Source organism: Stegodyphus dumicola, chromosome 1, assembly GCF_044657685.1.
Source record: "Stegodyphus dumicola isolate Sdum_Otavi_A_Nest chromosome 1, ASM4465768v1".
NCBI classification, from domain to species: Eukaryota; Metazoa; Arthropoda; class Arachnida; order Araneae; family Eresidae; genus Stegodyphus; species Stegodyphus dumicola.
The window spans coordinates 192,480,312-192,503,431 of NC_140768.1; the positions used below are offsets into that span (position 1 = coordinate 192,480,312).

Here is a 23,120-nt window from a genome sequence, read left to right on the forward strand (position 1 = left end):
CCAAATTAGAAAGCAAAAGATCAAAACTAAGAATGATCTAAAAAAAGCCCTTTTGGAGGAGTGGCAGAAAATACCATCTTCTGTCACTCAAAATTTAGTAAAATCAGTGCCATCTAGATTGAGAGGTGTTATAAAGGCCAAAGGCTATCCAACAAATTACTAATTTTTTTGAAAAATTGTAAAATAATGTCTTTGTTTTTGTTTGCATACTTACTTTTATGATGTAAATTACATACATCCTATTTTAAGTTAAGCTCATCTTGTTAATTAAATTTTTTAATTTTTTTAATTACTTTTCATTTTGTTATTAAGCTCGATTTTGCTGTAATCGAAATAAATCGTTAATTTGAAAACTCTAATATTGTAGGTCTGTTTTTTTTTTTCATAGGACATCATCACATACACTCTGCATACTTACTTTTGTGACTAAGTAGGTTGAGATAAGATTTGTAGTCTTAGCCTTGCATTAAAATTGCCAATACTGAATCTCCATGCGGATTAGATAAGTGGCCCACTTTGCGTTAAATTGATTTGTGTAGCTTTGAGTACTAGTTTATTAAATTTAATTACATCTGAACTGACTATTACTTTAAGTTATCTCTCCATTAAGTGCTGCTGGAGCTTATAAGCACCAAGTGTGCCTTTTGTCCTTCTTAGTTTTAAATAAAAGAGTCTTTTAAGCGCTTTGCAAGTTTCAGCTGTTATTTTAGACTTAAAGATAATTCACTTAGCGTCTACCAAGAGTTTGATTACTATTGAATGGTTGCAAAACATACCAAACGTTATAATGTTTTAAAACCAAGTGAATCTTTGTCATTCGACTCGTAATCTAAAATCATGATCATAGCCCCCCCCCCCCCCCCCATTTGTGCCAACAACGAAGTAATGTTCTATACATCTTTACAGCAAGAACCAAAGTAAATATGGCTAATTTCTATATGATGTTTTGTGAAATTTATGAAGAGTAACTTCAAAGTTCACATATCAGCAGATAGAAATGGATTGACAGCTCATTTTTATTCTCTGGAATTCATTGGTTGAATTAGTCTGTTGTTACGTTGCGCGGTAGAAGTGTAGCACATTTAAGTTCTCACATTTAAGTCTTACCCTATTATATATATATTTTTTTTATCTCATAAGCCTGAATTTTAGATTTGATTTAAGCCTTTAAAAATGCCGTTATTTTGATATTGCTTTTTAATGACATGTATTTATCGCAGACTGAAGCAAAATGAGGCTATTTTCGGTGACCATACAAACTTCTTTATGTTTATGTGAAAATAAGATTCTTTTAGTAAATTTGGCACTACATTTTTATTATTTGACATGATTTCATTAACTTAATATACGTTTACAAATTTATGTTAGCTGCGGGATAAATGATACTCATTCGTATCATTTATTTTTGTCGCTTAACAGGATTTTGTGTACCCCCGCTCTTATGTATTTAAAAAAATATGTATTTATTTCTAGCAGATTTTATTTTGAGCCTGATGGACGAGAATGTAGATCCTTGTGAAGACTTTTATGCCTTTTCCTGTGGTGGATGGAGGAATAGATTCAGAATCAATGACACTTATTCTGTCCTTACATCTATGGAATTAAGTCTTAAAAATATGTTAAAAGGTGACTTTTCTTTCAAGAAATTTTTCTATCCCTTCACTGATGAAATTATCTTAAAAAAAGATGACTTCTTTTAAAAGTAAAATTTCTGCAGTTCACCAGTACATACAATTTTTCATAGGAGGATCATATTAAAAAGGAATGTTATTAGACTCTACAAAATAGTTACCGTATTGATCTAAATACAGCATATTTTTTTCTCTTAAAACATGCCTTTGAAAATCATATACATCCCCTTATTCTCATAAATTCTTTGATGAAACTCTAGCAACTGTTGACTAACCTAACCATGTGCTGTTGAAACAAGTTCACTTAACGATGAGCGTCGCCTATTAAATGCGTCACTAATTATGCAATAACTGAAGTTTATTGATCTACAACTTGGAGGGGAGGGTTATAACTTAAATACAGTTTCAATCATAAGCTGCTGTTTCTTGAAGGTTGCAATTTGTTGAACGTAAAAACTGCAGCATTCTAATCAACTTGAGATAGTATCTCCTGGACTGTAGGTATTCTTTACCAGTAATTACAATAACAAATTCGGAATTACATTTGCCAAGTCTACAGCTCAAGCAAGCCCACTCAGTGGTGCAAATAAAAGTGATTAAAGGCGAGCTTTACTTTAACGCAGGTGAAACAGAAATTTAATTCAGCAATACTCATTAACTTTTAATAAAGTTAAACGCGAGCTTATATGTATTCATTCTTAATCTCTTCTTCACGTCAACTAATTTACAGTTTTTCTTCTCGAGTGAGTTTGAATTACCCGAAATGAGAAATATGATATGATAACAAATTGGGGGGAGACATTCTAACATGTCAAAGAACTTCAAAAATTAGAAAAAACAGGTTAAATGTCTGAACATTTAAACTGTTTGACAAATTACACTGATGTGAGCTTTTATTTTTAAATGAAAATAATACCTACTATTGCCAACTCATAAAATTCATCATGATTGGCAATAATGTTCCTTCTTGTTTTTGACATTTCTTTATAACAGAAAGGGTTGTATCGCTAACGGAAAACAGTGACTATTCTTCGAGTTGTTGACATTTGGCTAAAAAGTTATCATAAGGAACTAAATATTAAAAATTAACATATAAACTTGTAATAAATACATCCTAGCATTTAAAAATATATTTATGTAACCCATAAATTACACATTAAAATGAAACCTATTTACTTGTTAGTACCTCAAAGTATTCTATTTAAAGCACGATTTTTCTTTGAAAAATATTTTCAACATATCAGCCTCATATAAGGTCCTCTTATATCCAAGCACTAATTTTTCTTCTAAAAACATCTTCAAAAGTTCAGAATCTTTATGCATGTGAAGCTGTTTTATATTTGAGCCAGTATGTTAATTGTAATAAATTAGCAATGAAATCATAGAAAACGGCAATGGGTTAAATTGTTATATATATTTAAAGTAATCTCATTTACTTATTTTGGATATTTTGAACACAGATTCTGTAAAGATAACTTGTTTGTACTTCGAGGTATTATAAGCAAAACAACATTTTGTTTTACTTAATCTTAGTCTTACTTAGTCTAATGAATATACAGCGATGTTATACTTTTATTTTACATCTTTGCAGATATCCTTGACAAGGCAGAAGGTGCTCCCGAAAGCTCAACCGAGAAAATGAAAATTGTTTACGATTCTTGCATGAATGATAGTAAGTTGCCAATAAAATGTCTATAACAGATTTTAGTACTGTTTGCTGTTTAATTTGTAATTTTAGAAAGAAATTATCTGTGATTTGTTGAATTTGAATAGTTTAGTACATCTGCTTCTAGTTTTTAAACAAAATGTTGTCAAACCAGTGTCATTCCACCAAAACCATCAATCAAATTAGCTTGTAGACAAAGTTTCATTAAAATGTTTTACAGAATTAATTTTGTAAGAACTTCAGTTGCTACGGATTTCTCTTCGGACGATGATCTGAAAATTCAGAAATCTTTGGTATGAAGTATTTGAATAAGTGGCTACTCTTGAAATTCAAGTACCTGAGATTTTGAACAGTGCAATTTCTGTAGCATCTGTAGCATTCTGCTTCAGATAAAATAATAATAATACAAAAACGCATTAAGATTTTTGAAAATGTAATAGTACATTGCTTCTACAGAGTGATCAGAAAGTACCGTTACCTCTTATCGCGTGTCTACATATTCTTAGAAAGCCGTACTGTATTAAAGTGGGATCGTGGCAGAGGACAACTTTGAAGAACTCTTACTAATCTTTATTATTTTTTGCAGAGTGTCTGTGTGTATACCATTGTTTTCATAGTAGGATTCTACTCCATGTACGATGTAAAATTCTTCTCAACATTGCTGGCATGATGGCAATAAATACACGTCGCACAACATCCTTAAGTTCGTCAACTGTCTCGTAATGTGTGGCAGCAACCTTCTGTTTAATAAAATCTCATAATGCATTGTCGCAGGATAGTTGTCTTGAACTAAAAAGCATCAGCTTTGTATAATAAACTTTATTGATATTTTAAAAGATGGAAATATTTAAGAGAAAAATTGCCTGCAGCACAGTGCGGCTAAGAACGCTATTCTGCTGGAACATAAACATGAACAACTGTTGCCATTCGCACAAACTCAATAGTAATATAAAGCATGTTGCCAGTGCAAGATTATTGTAAATCACAACATAAAATTAAACAGTGAGAAAATAAAATATACAAAGAAAAAAGAAATGCAAATATTAAATATACATCCAACATTAACTCCCACCCTTGCCATTGCATTAACAATAGATCATTCCCGATGCAATGGCAATGGTAAAAGTTTTACTATAGGTCTTTTAAAATAACCATTAACAGTTTTTACTGTAACAACTGTAACATTGCCATCCTTTCCTGGATGGATTTCAACAATGCAACCTAAAGGCCAAACACCAGGAGGCATGTTGTCCTCCTTAATTAATACAATATCACCTACAGACAAATTTGGAAGTTGTTGCTTCCATTTGTATCTTTGTTGTAAGGAATTTAAATACTCCTTATAACATCTCTTCCAAAAGCCTTGTTTCATTTGATGTAATAATTCCCATCGTTTTAATAAAGTGGGTTTGGGAATATTAGAAAAATCCTGTTCTGGGATGCTAGTAATAACATCCCCAGTTAAAAAATGTGATGGAGTCAAAGCATCTAAATTACCTACATCATTGTGATTAGTTTTAGATAAGGGGCATGAATTTAACACAGCTTCAATTTGAGTTAGTAAAGTAGTTAACTCTTCAAATGTTAACTTTGTCTCTCCTATCATTCTTTTCAAATGAAATTTTATGGACTTGACTCCCACAAACCACCAAAGTGGGGAGAAGCAGGTGGAATCATTCTCCATTCCATAGTATTTTCAGCCAAATAATTTAAAATCAATTCATTGCTGTTAAGTGAAAGTAGCAGAGTGTGCAATTCGGACAATTTTCTTTTTGCGCCAACAAAGTTTGCACCATTATACGAAAATAAGTATCGAGGTGTACCACGCCTTGATACAAATCGCCTAAGAGCAGCAATGAAAGAATCTGCAGTTAAGTCGCTAACTACCTCAATATGGTTAAGCTTTGGTAGTTAGACATACAAACAAAGCTATATAACCTTTAGTGGTCTTAAAGCAACGACCTTTGTAACATTTCAAAATTACAGGACCGCCATAATCAATACCTGTGCTAAAAAATGGTCTCTCAAGTGTTACTCTTTGTTTTGGTAAGTTTCCCATTAATTGATTATTAGATGATAATTTATATATGTGACAAACAATACATTTATGAATAAAAGACTGAATAAGTTTCTTACCATTTACAATCCAATAGTTTTGCTTTAAAATGTTAGCTAGTAAAATGGGCCCTGATTAAGTTACATGATATTGTTTAACAAGTAACAAGGCAATCCTGTGTTGACCTGGGATAATTATGGGATGTTTAGCATTGAATGATAAGTCAGAATTTTGCAGCCGACGTCCCACCCGTAAAACACCAAAATCATCTAGAAAAGGAAAAAGTGAGCTTAAAACACTTTTAGGACTTAAAGATGAATTATTTTTGAGATCCCTTATATCTTTATGGAAGTGCACAAACTGGATCCATTTAATGATCAACTTCATAGCTTCTTGCCTTTCATTAGATGAAGGTACTACTGCAGGATATTTTAACCTATTATCTTCAGAACCAAAGACCCGTTCTTTGCTCCTAGAAATAAATCTTAAACAAAAAGAAATTACATTAACTATTTTAGATAAAGAAGAACAGTTCTGAAATAAATTGTCCAGAGTGCCATTAGTCAAATAAGCTGTTGTACAAAAAATTGATTTTGTCCTTTGTTCAGCTAAGACAGTTGCATCACTGTTGGTCTCATTACTGACAGAACATTGTAGAGGCCACTTTGAACCGTCGAAAGCTAAGAATGATGGCCCATGCCACCATAGGGATATGTTTGGTCAGATCGATTCCTCTAGAAGAAAGATCGGCAGAATTTTGTTTCGACGAAATATAGCTCCACTGTTGATTGGGAATAGCATCTAATATTTCTGAAGTCCTGTTTGCAAAGGCTTCCATTTTCGAGGATGAGCTGCTAACCAACAGAGAACAACCTTAGAGTCAGTCCAAGCGTGAAAGGAAATTTCAGTACTGGAGAAGGCTTTACGGACAGCTTTGATTAATCTGACAAGGAGCTATGCACCTAGGAGTTCCAGTCTAGGTATGGACACTTGTTTAATGGGAGCAACTGTGGTTTTAGCAACTACCAAATTGACTTCATTTCTGTCGTGAGATGTTGGTTGAACACAATAGATGACAGCAGCGTAAGCAGATTCTGACGCGTCACAAAAACCATGCAGATAGATGTGGTTAGACGTAGTTTGAAGCCACTTCGAAATTTTAACATTTTCGAGAACCTTAAGATCTTCTTGAAGTCGTTGCAACTTCTCTTCCCATTCTTTAGGCAGTGGGGCATCCCAATCAAGTTTTAAAAACCAAAGCTGCTGATAAAACACTTTCAACTTGACTGTACATGGTGATAGCAAGCCAAGAGGATCAAAGATTTTAGAAGATTGAGAAATGAACCTTCTTTTAGTAATTTCAGTCCTGAAATCCATAGAAATGTTAAATAAAAATACATCTTCTGTAGAGTTCCAAAACAGCCCTAAAGTTTTGGCACATTCATCTGAGTGAACTTCCAGGTCACCTTCTTCATGATTATCAATGGATAAATTTTCGAGAAGCTTTGAGCAGTTTGATCTCCATTTCCTTAAATTAAATCCACGTTTTTCTAATAGCTGTGAAAGCTTAGAACATAGGTCAACTGCTTTCTATAAACTGTTTGCTCCAGATAAACAATCATCTACATAGAAATCATTTTTAAGAACGGAAGATACATGAGGATGATCCTGTTCTGCATCCAAAGCAATTTGCCACAAACAGCGTGTTGCTAAAAATGGTGCAGATGCAGTGCCATAAGTAACTGTACATAATTTATATGTCTTCATTTTTGAATTAACAGATTCTCTCCAAACAATTCTTTGTAAATGTTGATCCTCATTATCTACTAAAATCTAGCGGTACATTTTTTCTATGTCAGCAGAAAAAGTTATTTTATGTATAAGAAAATTGATCAATATTGAAAATATATCTCGTTGTAGTGTTGCACCTACCCCTAAAACAGAGTTCAAAGAAACTGAATTTTTAGGTTTACATGATCCGTCAAATACTACACGAAGTTTAGTGGTAGAGCTACTTGGTTTAACAACCGCATGATGCGGTAGATAATATACTTGCTTATATTTTCATTCTCAACAACTGGAACCATATGATTTAAAGTTTCGTATTCTTGCATAAACTCCTTATATTGCCTACAAAGTTCTTTGTCTAAATCAAATTTTCTTTCCATGGATAGAAGACGAGGGGGGGGGATAGCTAAAGGTCGGGAGTCCCCTAACTCTTCAGCTTTACTCAAAATTGGCAGTCGGACAACAAATCTGCCGTTTTCGTTTACTCGATAGTTTTCTTTAAAATGCTTCTCACAAAACTCTTCTTCAACCGTTGACTTCTGATTTTGGAACGTTAATTCTTCCAACTCCCAAAAACGCTTAAGTGTTGCATCGACGTTATCCTCAATATGTAAACTAATGCGATTAACTCTAATGGGATGCGGAATATTGCCTTCTGTTTTAATTCTGCCAGATACAACCCAACCAAAAATAGTATTTTGTGCAATTACATTTTTGTAGCCAACAATCTGCCCTGGCTGAAGCAGAGAAAAGAAATAGTCAGTTCCAATTATCATGTCTATTTGCTTCGGTGAAATTGATATTCGGAAACTGAAATTCGGATCTGCAAGATTAATTGAATTCAAAGAATCAAGGTCTTTGCTGTCAATCTTTACTGAAGGCAAATGCGAAGTTAATTTTTTAAGAATATATGCTTGTATTAAAACACCATTTTTTTTTCCAACTCAGATTTCGGAAACAATTTTACATTTATCTAACCATGAGTCAAAGCTGCTTCAGAATCACCAAGTCCCTTTACGCAAATACGGGCATTCTGTCTGCGTATATTTAATTGTCGAATAAATGATTCACTGATGAAAGAAGCTTCACTTCCACTGTCAAAAAGAATGATGCATTCGTGACCTTGACCAGCAGAATCATAAATTATTACTGCCGCCGTTGGTAAAAATGAAGTACTCTGACCCTGAATAGAAAAATTCGGAAATATTATTTTGTTCGTCTGAATTAGAAATTTGGGTACTTTTCCGTTTCGCCGGCGCAAATCTCGCCAAGCAGACTTTATTGGCGACAACATAAAAATACACATATTATTTATACACATAAAAATATTTAAAAAATGTTAGTTCTAAGAATTCTTTTTTTTGAAGGCATAAACATTTTAATATCGCTTAAAATTATATAAAAAGCCAATAAATAAAGGCAATAAATTTGTAAAAAGACGTTAATTTAAGAATTTACTATGCTTTCATGGTTCAACATCGTGATTCGCCGGTTCATATCACGTGACCCCAAGCGATCTCATCTCACGTAAACTACTCTACAAAAATCTAATGCTCTCAGTAATTATCTACATTAATTTCAAGTTAAATCTTAATTTGGAACACAAGTTTAAATGCAAGAAATATTTCAATTCGTACGAATAGCTTACTCAGAAATTATGTAATACTGCAGTGCTTTACTTCTCTAATGCATTCTCATTAGAATTGATGAATTTAACCGTTGACTTTACCTTTTCTATATTTTCGGCTCCGGGTAAGCGCTGTGATTGTATCCTAATTGACTTAATTACCAAAAGTGGCCTTAGACATAAACCTGAACTATCTGATAAAAATTCTATATAATTATATGCCAGTATTGAAAGAAAGAATCAATCTGATAAAAAAAAAGCTGCGAATTGTTTTCAAAATGAGGCGTAAAAGGTTACCAGCGAGAATATTCTGTTTGGCATCGGTTGTACCATTATTGGCGACTTTATCGCTTGCGCTGGCAAAACGGAAAAGTACCGAAATTTGTTCATCAGATGGAGATGAATTTGACACAACTACGTTATTACTTAATATCTTCATGCAGTAAAGTATGGTGTTTTGCTTTGCAAATAGAACACACATTCTGTGATGAACAAAATTTTAATTGACGATTTCCGAAACAATTGAAGCATAATAAATTCTTCCGAATGATATTTTTCCTAGTCGTAATATCTGCACCTTTAAATTTATAACACCTTGATAAAGTATGATAACCATTGCAATGCTGACATTTTAGAAACAGAATGTTTATTATTATGTGAAACATTCTTCGAAACAGAGCACTGATTTTTATGTGATACTCGCTTTTCAGTATTATGAGTGTTTAACATTTCAAGTGAAACGCATCTTGAGTTTAAGAATTCCAAAAAGCATGCTAAGGTGGGAAATTCTTCTTCACCATTTTTTTGTGACCATAAATGGCGCGTTTCCGGATCGACCTTTTCTAACAAAAAATAAATTAGCCAGACATCTCTAGACGAAGCCTTTTTGCCAAGAGATTTTAATCCACTTCATCAGATGTATCAGATAGTTTTCTTAAATTAACAGAATCAGCACTAGTAATTTTGGGTTGCTCAAGAAATGTTCTGACAAGCGACATAACAATTTGATTTTTTCTATCATAGCGATTCATCAATTTGTCCCAAGCCTCATCGTATGTAGTTTCGGAAATTGGAATGTGCTTAATAATAGCAGCTGGTTCGTCTGTTAAAAGTCCTATCAAATATTGGAATTTCTGAATTTTAGCTAATGACTGATTGGTATGAACTGTCGCCATGTACAGATCTTTAAAATTAAGCCAATCAGTATATTTACCATTGAAACTTGGAATGTTTACACGCGGAAGCTTAAAGCTAGCCTCAACTGCAGTGGGATTTGAAATCGAAACATTTCTGGCCGTTACGGATTCAATGGCGGATTGCTACATTACTTTCGTTTCAAAATATTTAGCTTCGAATTCAGCAATTTCAGAAGCTTCTTCGGGTAAAGCAGCATCATATTGATCAAATTCCTTAAATATTTGTTCAATTCCCTTTCTAATCCTGCTTTTAATTCCGTTAAACTTAACGGATTACTGAAACTATTGTGAAGCCGCGTTAGGGTAGATTTCGTTCGTCCTCTTAATCTTTTAAGATCAGCCTCACTTAATTCTGTCATTATTATCATGAATAATGATTAATAAGCACAAATAACTTCAACAAGATACTTAAGCAGCAAAAAATATTTCCGTTTATCTTTCTGACGTCACGCAGACGATTTGCAGTACCAGTACTTAAAAGTTCGTTAGGTTGATCTTTACATTATGGTAACTTGGCGTTTTTTGGCGACCAACTCTCCTACAGCAACCCTCTATTTTTTTTCCCGCCGCCATTTTGTCTTCACGAAGTAAAGACATGTTTCTTTTCTTTTTATCTACTGAACACTTCTTCCAACAATCTACTAGCCGAATTACACTTATGCTAGAAATTTTATCTAACAAAACTGCTTAATCATGACAAATATTCACTGCAAAATTGGGAAAAAGTGCACAATACCATACTCCTTACGCGTTTTTCAAAATAACACATACACATAAACCATGTACACGCCGACTTATTTTTACTTAAAAAAACATCCCAGAATTGCACAAAAATGGCATTGCGCACACTCTTCACTATATCCATGTACACTGCTTTTTTCTCATAAATTAGAAAAATTTCACGAAAATACATGACAATTTTCTCAATCTTTAAACCCGGCAAAAAGAACATATACGAAATTACCTGATCGCGAAAAAGTATTTATCCTTTCCAAATATGAACATTTCCACATATAAAATAAATAAAATATCCAAAAACTTTTACCTCTAAATCATCTATTACATTATACACGTCACCAACGAATTCATACCGCAAGCATTACAAATACTTAGTATCAAATATTTAAATTATTTCCATGCACGTTTACTTCAACTTAAACGTGTACCAAATTCCTACAAACATAAAATTCACAAAAATACTATCATTTAATTAAAATATCACTAAACCATGTACACGTCGACTTATTTTTACTTAAAACATCCCAGAATTGCGCAAAAATGGTATTGCGCACACTCTTCACTATATCCATGTACACTGCTTTTTTCTCATAAATTAGAAAAATTTCACGAAAATACATGACAATTTTCTCAATCTTTAAACCCGGTAAAAAGAACATATACGAAATTACCTGATCGCGAAAAAGTATTTACCCTTTCCAAATATGAACATTTCCACATATAAAATAAATAAAATATCCAAAAACTTTTACCTCTAAATCATCTATTACATTATACACGTCACCAACGAATTCATACCGCAAGCATTACAAATACTTAGTATCAAATATTTAAATTATTTCCATGCACGTTTACTTCAACTTAAACGTGTACCAAATTCCTACAAACATAAAATTCACAAAATAACTATCATTAATTAAAATATAATTAAATTCAAAAACACTACTTAAAATATAAATGAGCACATACATTAAATTAATACATACATAAATACCCATTTCGAATTCACTTTAGTTACGGCCATGGGATCCAAAAATTCACGAACACTGTTTCACACAACACAGAATAAAGCCAAATACAGAATTTCCAGATTTTTTCCCGATTTCCCCCCTTTTCCGATTAAAGAACCGTAATTCGTCCATTAATATCACATGACATATCCCATGATCTCTCATTTCCCTCACACAAAATAATGCGTAATCGGAACTGAGTACTGCTCACATTATTACCAAAGTCCCAGGTAGTAACCTTTATCGCCTCCAAAATGTCGCCAAACTACCAGTTACCATATTGTAAAGATCAACCGATCGTTAAACACAATTCTAAAGCATATAATAATAACACATTAAATAGCATTAAATGCCTCACCTGGGGAACCGACTAGTTGTCTTGAACTAAAAAGCATCAGCTTTGTATAATAAACTTTATTGCTATTCTAAAAGATGAAATATTTAAGAGAAAAATTGCCTGCAGCACAGTGCGGCTAAGAACGCTATTCTGCTGGAACATAAACATGAACAACTGTTGCCATTCGCACAAACTCAATAGTAATATAAAGCATGTTGCCAGTGCAAGATTATTGTAAATCACAACATAAAATTAAACAGTGAGAAAATAAAATATACAAAGAAAAAAAGAAATGCAAATATTAAATATACACCCAACACAGGATGACAGATCAAAACTCTGCAGTGGCCTCTGTAAAGGGCCACTGCAAATGAGCAGAACTACGTCTAATCCATTTATCAGGAAATATCTTATTCAGATATTATCTAACGGCAATAGGAAAATGGTCAAAGGGCCACTGCAAATGAGCAGAACTACGTCTAATCCATTTATCAGGAAATATCTTATTCAGATATTATCTAACGGCAATAGGAAAATGGTCTGGCGCTCCATCTTTCTGGAACCATGCACGACCCAGCAGTTCCCGATCTTGCAGATATGGAATAAACCAGTTACGTATCATGGTGAGATACATAATGTGATTCACAGCATCATCAAAGAAATATGAACCAACCAAGTGGGTTGCAGACTTTGCAGCCCAGATCATGATGTGTGGTGGCTTTTGTTCAAGTTCTTCATAAAAATATGGGTTGTCTTTACTCCAGAAATAAACATTTATGATTTTTGCACTGCATCTGATAAAAACACTTTCGTCCTTGAAGGAAGAGGTGTAAAAATATTAAACGTTCGCCCACACGTCTGCTGACATTTTTCCATGCCACAGTCTCTCAATTCGTTTACAAACCAAGGTTTAGATGCCTTTAATTGTAAATCCGCCGTCAGATATTTTTATAATGTCATGTATGGATTACCCAATTCCTGTAACCGCTTACGAGTGGACTTTCTTGGCGAACGTTCGACAGACGCTGCAGCCTTCAAACACGTTTTCATTCGTGTTAGTGGTCGTTATGAGTATCTTTTATGCAACCAGTTGTCAAAGAGCTTTTTCTTCTACCGTAAAATTGTTGGTTTTGAAGGGTAAGGTTTCTGAAATCATGCTGAACATCTCTCATTGGTTTTCTCTTATGGGATCATTCGTGAACCCATGGGCTCATTACGATTCATTCCTCCGTGGTGTAAGTAGACTCATCAACCATGATTGAGATGTGTATCAGCACCCGCAATAATAATTCAGCAATGTAAAAAGGGTAATGAGACTTTTAATCACTCAGTAGAAATCTGACTTTAACCATCAAATGAATGCAGGATTCATTAATCTCCTGTGCTCATTACGATTCCATGGGCTCATTACGATTCATTCCTCCGTGGTGTAAGTAGACTCATCAACCATGATTGAGATGTGTATCAGCACCCGCAATAATAATTCAGCAATGTAATAAGGGTAATGAGACTTTTAATCACTCAGTAGAAATCTGACTTTAATCATCAAATGAATGCAGGATTCATTAATCTCCTGTGCAACATGTAAGGAAGAAGTGTAAGAAACAATGCTATTGACAAAAAAGTAGTATGTTGAATTATACGCTTTGTAATTTGTTATTAATTAAACACCAATGAATGCTGACAAAAATTAATTCTTTCCCTTTCATTTATTAGTTAGCGAATAATAATCAAACTTTCTAGTTTGAATTTTTAATATTCATTTAGTTTAAAGTCGTGACGCATGTGTCTCCAGAGATCATTCTCTGTGCTCATGGTAAAGTCAACAAAATATTATTAATCTAATTCTAATGACGTCGTTATCATTCTTATTATTACTGATCAATGATGTTCTGGTATATGTATGTACATAATTCGGAACAAACTTGTGCAGTGCGGAATAGATTCCAGTCAGTTAAGGAAAATATACAAAAACAGTGAGCTTTCCAAAGCAAGCTAGTACTGAAGCATTTCATGAACCCCTACAGCCCCGCTTTCTCTCTCTCTCTTTTTCCCCCTGCAGTTTTCGGAGATATCAGCATTGTGTACGCAGTGTATATATTATGAAATTTGTATGTATTATGGACAGTGAATTACACTCACTTCCAAAAGTTAAGCATGGAGAGGAAAATGCTAATTTCCGGAAGCCAATCATAATTGAAGAGCTTGCAATTCGCTGCAGAGGTAGATGGAAGTATGCAAATATGTTAGGTAACAGCCAATCGCGCTTTCATGTCAAGAAATATGCAAAAAAAGGCAGTCTAATAAGAAGCCAGCTTTATGAAGGGTTACAGAAGCTGATTGTAAGTGCTGATAGAAGGTGTTTAAAACTTTCGTACAATTTGGTTTCAAGACATACGTGTTTCTAGGACTTCCAGAAGACGAATGGAAGATTCTGAGCGCTGGCGGGCTGTGGTACGCATTGAAGCAGGACAGTCGATCACAGATGTTGCTCTTTTCTTCGGCGTTCATCATTCTGTAATTTCACGTTTATGGAAACAATTCCAAACCACACAGACAGTTGTCCGAAGGCCTGTAGCCGGTCGCCCAAGGATTATACCCCCGCGGAAGATCGATATATTGACATCTATGGTTACAGCGTCCATTGGTAAGGCGATATCTGCCGCCACTGTACGCCGAAGATTACAGTGGACCGTATGAGTGGACCATATACCCGGGTATCTCGAGTTTTTGTTCCTCTATCCGTCCAATCAAGAGGGGGCACGATTACAGTGGTGCCAGGAACATGTCAATTGGAATGTGCCTGACTGGGGCAATGCAATGTTTACTGATTAGTCAAGATTTGCTCTGGAGCCAGATGACAAGCGTATAAGGATATGGCGTGAACAACGAACACGCAATCAATCCCAAAAACGTCACCGAACATACACGTATTATGAGGCAGAAGCATTATGGTGTGGGCAGAGATTTCATTAGGATACCGCACCGACCTGCACGTCTTTAAACGGGGTTCTTTGACGGCTGTCCGCTATCGAGATGAAGTCCTAGAACCGATTGTGAGATTGTACGCTGCAGCAGTTGGCCCTACTTTTGTTTTAATGGACGATAACGCACGTCCCCATAGAGCTGATATTGTCGATGACTACCTGGAGAGTGAAGGGATTGCGCGTATGACGTGGCCAGCATATTCCCCCGACCTTAATCCCATTGAAAATCTTTGGGATGCTCTCGGCCGTGTTGTATCTTCACGTTTCCCACCTCCAGCCACTCTTCTTGAGCTGGAAACTGCTCTACAAGAAGAATGGCGATTGCTTAGTTCTGCGGTGGTTGACCACCTAATTGAAAGCATGGTCACAAGTTGTAAGCTTTGTATACAGATGAGGGGGCGGATCACATACCCTATTAATGTCCTTTTTTCATTTTATGCTGTTTATTTTCACTTTATACATAATTTTATTTAAGTCTCCAGTATGTCATTATCTGATAATTTACAAAAATGTAATATTGTTTTAATTTCTGTATATAAGTATTGATTTTGTTTTATGCATAAATATATATGATACTTTCCTGCCGAATTTTGTGTCAATCAAAGCAGTATTTGTTGATTTTTTTGCATTTTACATCTTCGTGCTTAACTTTTCGAAGTGAGTGTCTTATAAACTATGTAAGGATGTATTATGAAACAGGATCAATGTATGCACTTGTGGGGCCCACGAGATGTTGCCCGGGATAGCTGCGGAGTCTGGACTAGATCCGAATAGTCTAAGTAAGCCTCACGGGTGTTCAGACTCTGATCTCAACTGTCAACTATATGTATGTACAATTCTATACTTTTTTTGATAATACACAATGCAAGGATGGCTGCAGTACGAAATCAGGACATCAAATATCCGGAACTTCGGACGACAGCCAAAAAATAAAGGAATAAAATAAAATAAAATAAACAAAAATACCTCCACCCGCTTATAGAGTCTAGGAATGCTTAATATAAGGAAGCAGATGTGCTGTAAATGCTATTTTTCTTCAGACTAGAGATATCTGCATGTCACTTGTTGGCCGAGAAGTCGCACGGTGGCTAGTGACAATGCATTGATTAACGCTCTATTGATGTTAAATGTTACCATATCTACATGTCATCTGATTAGACTTAAATTGACGATCTAAAATCTGCAAGTTTCCGGAATCGCCAAAGTCCCAAAGATTCCAGATCCTGGGCTTTTTTGTATTGTAATTTAAAGAGAAATTTCTTAGAGTACATAGCTGAATATAAATTTCTCTCGGCTTGGTGCATAATATGAACAATCACTTTAGCATTTTAAGCCATAAGATTTAAAGACTAAACTTTTCGGGAAAAAAAAAATTAAGTAGCATTTTTAATTTTTATGTGTGTAAATTTATATTTGGTCATGGTTCTGAAAGATCTGTTAGAAGGTTGCAAAGATAAACTGAATAAGAAATGAGTAACATATTTACGTAATCTTTAACGAATGGCTTTCGAAGTAAGATAACGAAATGAAGAATGATATCTTTCTTACTGACTGCGCGGTGTATAACATAAGTATAACTCTTAAACATATCGAAGTTATACACTGCGGGGGGGGGGGAAGGAACAGTTCTATATCTCCCGTTTTACTCGGCCGATTGACAAAATTCAACTTGCGTTTTCCATGTCTCGAAAGCGCTACTTAAAATATGTATTAAATTTATATATAGCATTGCTCTAATATAGGTATTTGGACCCAAAATAGGACTTTTTCTGAAATGGCATGCCAATGTTTTTCCATATTCGATTCTACGACTCAAATTATGCCCAATTTCCAAGTTTTATAAAGCTCGCATGAGTAGTTTTTAACAAATTAGCTCTCAAAATTTTAGTTCCTCAATGTTAATTGAATCTGGTCTATATTTATTAATCTCTCTTTTTTTTTAAATTAAACTTATTTGATTCTTCGTTTCACATTTCGAAATTTAGTTTCATTCCAAATAAAATTCCCCTTTTTTATGATTTATTTTTAAAATTTGTATTTTGAAACAATTTTTACAAATTTTTCGAAAAAAATTTTGAATTATGATCTATAAGAATAAGTTTTATCACCATCTTAAAGCTCATGTATTTTTAAGCATACCTGCCAAAAATTAGAGTTTTTATTCAAAATTTCCTAATATATGCGTAAATTTATATATTAGAGCGTTTTGAAATTTGGCATGTTTGTTATAAGCGATAATAACGCCATATGTGATTTATGCAGTTTGTCAAAATCATTTGAAAGTATGCATGATGACCCTTTTTCCGCTCGTGTACAGAGGAAAAAAAGAAAGGAAAATAGGTTACTATAAATTAAGAAGTTCGCCAAGTGAATTATTCTCGGCGCAAACTGAAAAAAAATGCGCCAAGATAAATTTTAAAATTTCTCCATAAATTTCTCACCAAAAATTAACAAAATTTGATACCTAGGAATAATTTGAGTCGTAGAATCGAAGTATGGAAAAAAATTGCTATGTCATTTCAGAAAATGTCCGATTTTGTGTCAAAATACCTATGTTAGAATAATCTTATATATAAATCTAATGTATAGCCTAAGTTGCGCTTTCGAGACATGAAAAACGCAATTTGAATTTCGTCAATTGGTCCGGTAGAACGGGAAATATAGAACTTTTTTTTTTTGTTTGTTTGTTTTTGTGTGTGTGCAGTGTAATCATGTGATCCAGATATTATTAGCGCAATGAAAGAACATTATCACTGCGAAATGATTGTCAGAATATTTTATAACATACATGATAAAGATATAAGTATGTATGGATTAGTAAGGAAAACTAATCTTCTTGTTGATGGCTTTGTCGAAAATGTCTTGGAACAGCGTTTTAGAAAAGAAAATTAAAGAACCATTATAAGCATGCCAACCTTTTAATAAATGATGAAACAGAGAAGCCGAAGAGAATAAAATAACGTCTCCAACTAATAAATGAATTATGAGAAATTTAACGCTAGGATGAAAAAAAAAAAAAAAAAAAAAAAAAAAAACTCAGCTTGCAGCATTAGGAACCAAAAGAAATTACATGCCAGTCGCCTTTGAAACAAATTCAAACACATCAGATGATAAACTTTCTGAAGAAAATGATAAAATCAGTAAATTTTGTTAATTTCTTCTGAGTGTTAAGATTAAGGTGTAGTATCGATCCAATAATTTCTAGAAACGTTATGAATATGAACAGTTTATAAATGAGAATTTGCTCAACAACTACAGACAATAAACTGTTAATTACTTTTTTTCTTACTGAAGTGCTGTGAAAGTAAATATTTATGCATTTCTAGTTATATTTCTATCAAATTAAAAAATTCCGATGATATTTTGAAGGACCTTTTTCTCATCGCTTAATTTTATCATTCGCTTAATATTATCAAAGCTGTCATGAACAAATGTAGTCACATAAAACAGTGCCTTCTGTAATTCATTATCATGCAAATTTACTATAAAGCATATTTCACCAACTCTGCCTTTTCTTCATAATAACCGCAGTCAGTAATGCGGTAATATAGGAAATATTCTGTTCTTTTTTTTTCTTCTTTTTTTCTTTCAGACTAAGCAGAAGTTGACAAAGTATGCATCTGAATATTCTTTGATACTGTTGTGAAAATGGGAGTTCCGAGTTACTGCGCTCAGCTGATGTTGTAAGGAGATCACTGTATTTTATAACAGGGGGAGGGAGAGGCGTGATTTGTGCAACAGTTCCTACTCATCAAACAAACTAGAACTAGACAATTTTATGCTGATTATATAACGAAAAGATATTTATATTAGTTTAATTTCTTATTGTTCTTCAATACTATTATTTAATTTGAAATTAAAATTTCAATTTATCTACTTTGGTACTCTTTCTGAACAAGCTTCATTAAAATTATAAACCCATTTCTGTTATAAATAAGATTTTTTTAATGTAACGTAACTTTAATTATTCATTAATAATCACTTAAATATTGCGTATTTTCAATGCTTTACTAGGCTCTTCTGAATTGATGGATGTACCAGCCCTTCAGAATTTCCTGAAAGAACTCGGAATTTTAGACTGGCCTAACTTGCCATCTGACTTCCAGTTCGTGAATCCCACCATCGAAGAATTCTTGGCTATTCTGGCTGCTCACAACCAACCAGCCTTTTTACGATTCACGAGCGATCAATCCGAAGAGGAAATCAATTCAGAAGGAAAGCTGCTCAACATGACCGTAAGAACCACTCGTTGACATTTCCAGTGTTTAATTAAAAATGAGCAAAGTTAAAAATAAAACAATAAAATTCATCCGCTTGTAGAAATACCACAAGAAACACGCATGAAATCTTCGTTTCAATAACCTTCGTGTAGTGGGAGTGACAAAATGGATGCTTGATTTTCTGGCTGTGAAGCAGCTCCTGGAAGTCTTTGGATTCTTTTGTGAAGAATACTAATCTTCGCTTTTTTTATATCATTTCACATCAGGGCTTAATTTCTAAAATTAGGAGTGTGGGAACCTTATGAAAGACTGGATGAAGGAAAGAAAAACAAATACAAAAAAAAAAAAAAAAAAAGGGGGGGGGAAATTAAAAAAAGCTGAAAGGTATTCAGATTTCAAATTTCGTCGAAAGGGGCGTTTTTTTAACGTTTTCTGTGTTACTTTTATTTTTTAAGTATCATGTTCTTTGCACTTATACCATTAAATTCAGTTCAATAGCAATGTGCAAAATAATTTTAAAATGAGCATATCTTTAGAATTTCCGATACAGAGTTCCTAGCGCTGGAGATAAAAAGTTTTTTTCCCCCGTAGAGTGTTGCCATTGCTAGCTTTTAAATTGTTGAGTTTGTTAATCAAAAATTCGTTAAAGATTTACAAAATAGGAAATCGATAATAAAACAAATTCCAAATTTCAAATTTGGTCTTCCACATGTCCATATTCGTAGGAGGATTACGTCATTCAAAATTCGATGGCTCTATGTACCGTTGTTTATTACAATACGAGAAATATACATACATTTATGCAGATTTTTCATTATTTAATTTCTTTAAATGTAATGTAGGACTCTAACATTTGGTGGCAACAGTTTGAAAAGTGAAACGGATATTTATAGTGATTCAACGCAAAATCGCAAAACGAAAACAATAGTCCTTCAGGGGCAAAGCCCCTTTGGACTAATAATTAAAATAATAAAATAATTAAATTAAAATTAAAGAAATACAAAATGATAAAAACATCGTGTTATTTGAGTCTGCAGCTGAAATTACGCTCAGAAACTAAGAAATAGCTAATCCGGCCTCCAACTGAATTTAAGCCCTGATTCTATGGTATAATGTACTGTTTTAAAAGGCGATAGGTATGAAATTCGTTTTTTTTCCCCAGCGCGCCAGAAAAAAAAAAAAAAAAAAAAAAAAAAAAAAAAAAAAAGATAAAACGATTAAAGCGTCACTAATGAGATTAGAGAAAATGCTAGTAATAGTATGAGAGTATGGAAGGAAGTTTTAAAGAAAAAGTGTAGCTTTGGAGGGAAGAATCCAACACTTTCTAATCGCAAAGTCCTGCCGATATAAATGTATCGTTAAACAGAAATTTACCGGGAAGAAAATCCGATAAAAACGTGAGAATCAAGGTACTGCTCCTCTGTACAAGTGACAATTGTGATACTCAATGTTTGGGTTACATCGTTGGAAAAGTCTGCAGGAGCACTGCAGTGGGAGTCACTAGCATGACACGTGCACGATTAGGTGGACCACTTTTAGTACTTTTAGAAACGAAATATTTACCCGTTGTCATAAATTCGTTGCACTTCTTGGAGAGTAAACCTTTGACATATGGAGGGCCTTTTTTTCTCCTTAAAAGTCTCAACTTCTATCCAACGTTTATGTGCAACGGAAAGGCAGGCGTGCAATCAGAAGTTAGAATCGATTTTTAAGACATCAAAATAAAATTTGTCTGTTGAAATTATGGTTCACTTCTTTGCGCTACGGCTAGAATTATGATTTATCTAAAAAACTCAGAGTACCGAAGCCGGGCACCGGCACAACCCAAGCTCTGTTTTACATGAATATGTGTGTTCACTACGAAAACTGTCGCATGTGACTTGATATGAGGGACACGATGATGCTGGTTGCCTAGAATACATTAAATATTAAAGACATCTACCGCCAGCAGAAGATGATACGATGCTGCAAGAGAGGATAATAGTTAAATTAAATATAGACATAACTATTCTTTTGAGCAGTGGTTCTGGACCTACTTTGCTGCATGTACACCTTCCACCATTGCTAGATCATTCCCCCCCCCATCCATTCCAAAACGGAAAAGTACAAATTCATTTACTTAGATTTTATATTAGTTTCAACGCGTTTCATAAATTAAATAACGGAAATTAAATACAGAAAACTCTTATAAATACCAAAATTTGATTAAAAGTAGTTTTTATGTTCATGAACTAAAACGAAATAATTAATTAATTGCTATTTGAAAGGCTGAGTGCATCCCCCCTGGAGCTATGAAATTTCGCCCAAAGAAATACCGCCTGGTTGATTGGCATATGGCCCTATTTGGCCACGTGGACTTCGGCTGTGCCTTAAATAACTCGCGTTCCGGTTGTGAAACTCTGCCTTTGAGCAGTTAATAGTGGATCATATTTAACGGTTGCAAACTGTGGTACTCTTGGCTGAATCTTCAGAATGCGGAATTTGTGATTTCGATATGATTCCGATTCACTGGAGTGCACCCTACCCCCACTAGGAGTTCTAAAACGGGGTACTGACACACCCTGAACATGCGTGTAATGAATTACATATATATGCAAGATGTAACAAAATTCGATAGCTGCTTTAAAAATAATTGGCGACCTCAAAATGAACGATTCTAGATTTGGTGCTCTCCTCCTAAATTCATCCTCCCAACTTCGTGATCCTTCTATGTTATATAACAACCTAAGATTAACCAATCATAGCTTAGAGAACTTTCTGCATATATTTAGTGTAAATAATCTTAGCACGAAAAACTACGTCATTCCTTTCTCTAGCTTCTACCTTGCATCTCCATGCTGCTATGCCCTTCTTTGTTCTTATTCTAAGATGATATAACGTGCATATGAAAATTATTGTAATTACTTATGATCTAGAAATATCTTATGTACTAAAAAATTATGAGATATGTGCGAAAATAAAGATTGGTACTTCAAAATTCATTTGGGGCGGCGTCATCTGTTCGTCTTTCCACTCAGCCAGCACGACTACGCTTTATATACATGTGTGTGTATATATATATATATAAAGAAAACAAAGAAACATGTTTTTTAAAGGTGTTTCCATATTTTTGTCCAACCCCTGTATATACATGTGTGTGTATGTATATATATACATACATACATACACACACATGTTATGTAGAATTTGACTTAATTCACAGCATGAGAGCACGAAGTAATATTTAAATGGTTTGTTTAATAGAAAGAAATAAAAGTAAATAAGAAAAGTAAATAAAGATGAAGTTAACGGTATGCAGGATTAACATAATGATGCACCAACAGTCCTTTTACACCTAAAGGCATAACATCAAAAGCACAATCTAAATTCATAAACTCTTGAAGACGTGTGAACCGTCTGCTCACATCTGCCCTCCACTCTCGACCAGGTCTCAGCGCTGTCTGGGATGATTCTTACTGCGCTGGGTGATGCTATACTGATGACGTCATAATCCTGGTATTCTAATTCAGCATTGGACGTTGATGACTCCCACAGCTTCGGCCAGCCTGAAGAGGCATCGTCCTCGATGTCTGTTGAATGGACATCCCCGTCATGTACCTGCAAAGATAATAAAAAAACAAAAAAAGAAAGAAAAAAAGAGTATCAGGTCCTTAGGCTTTGAGCTGATACACACATCAAATCAATTTGACCATGGCTTCATATGGTCAGCCGCAGTAGATGTCAAATTTGGTCCTTCATGGCATCCTACTTTCTCGACTTCATATCTGTCATTTGGTCGAACAGCTATGATTTTATACGGTACATGAAACTTAGGTCGTAGTTTCAAACCAGTCCCATATTGAGTTCTCTGAATGGCTACCAAGT

At 34.1% G+C, this 23,120-nt stretch overlaps 1 protein-coding gene across 3 annotated transcripts in view; it reads left to right on the forward strand.

Moving 5' to 3' along the window:
- LOC118203294 (endothelin-converting enzyme 1-like) overlaps positions 1-23,120 on the forward strand; it is a 260,831-nt gene that overhangs the window by 53,510 nt on the left and 184,201 nt on the right. For 2 of the 3 annotated variants that reach the window (XM_085824282.1, XM_085824273.1), the window contains exons 5-7: positions 1,474-1,626; positions 3,223-3,303; positions 19,051-19,271. In XM_085824282.1, the coding sequence (XP_085680408.1) occupies positions 1,474-1,626; positions 3,223-3,303; positions 19,051-19,271 (455 nt within the window). The remainder of the gene's footprint in view (positions 1-1,473; positions 1,627-3,222; positions 3,304-19,050; positions 19,272-23,120) is intronic. The other variant, XM_085824278.1, reaches the window with a different exon arrangement.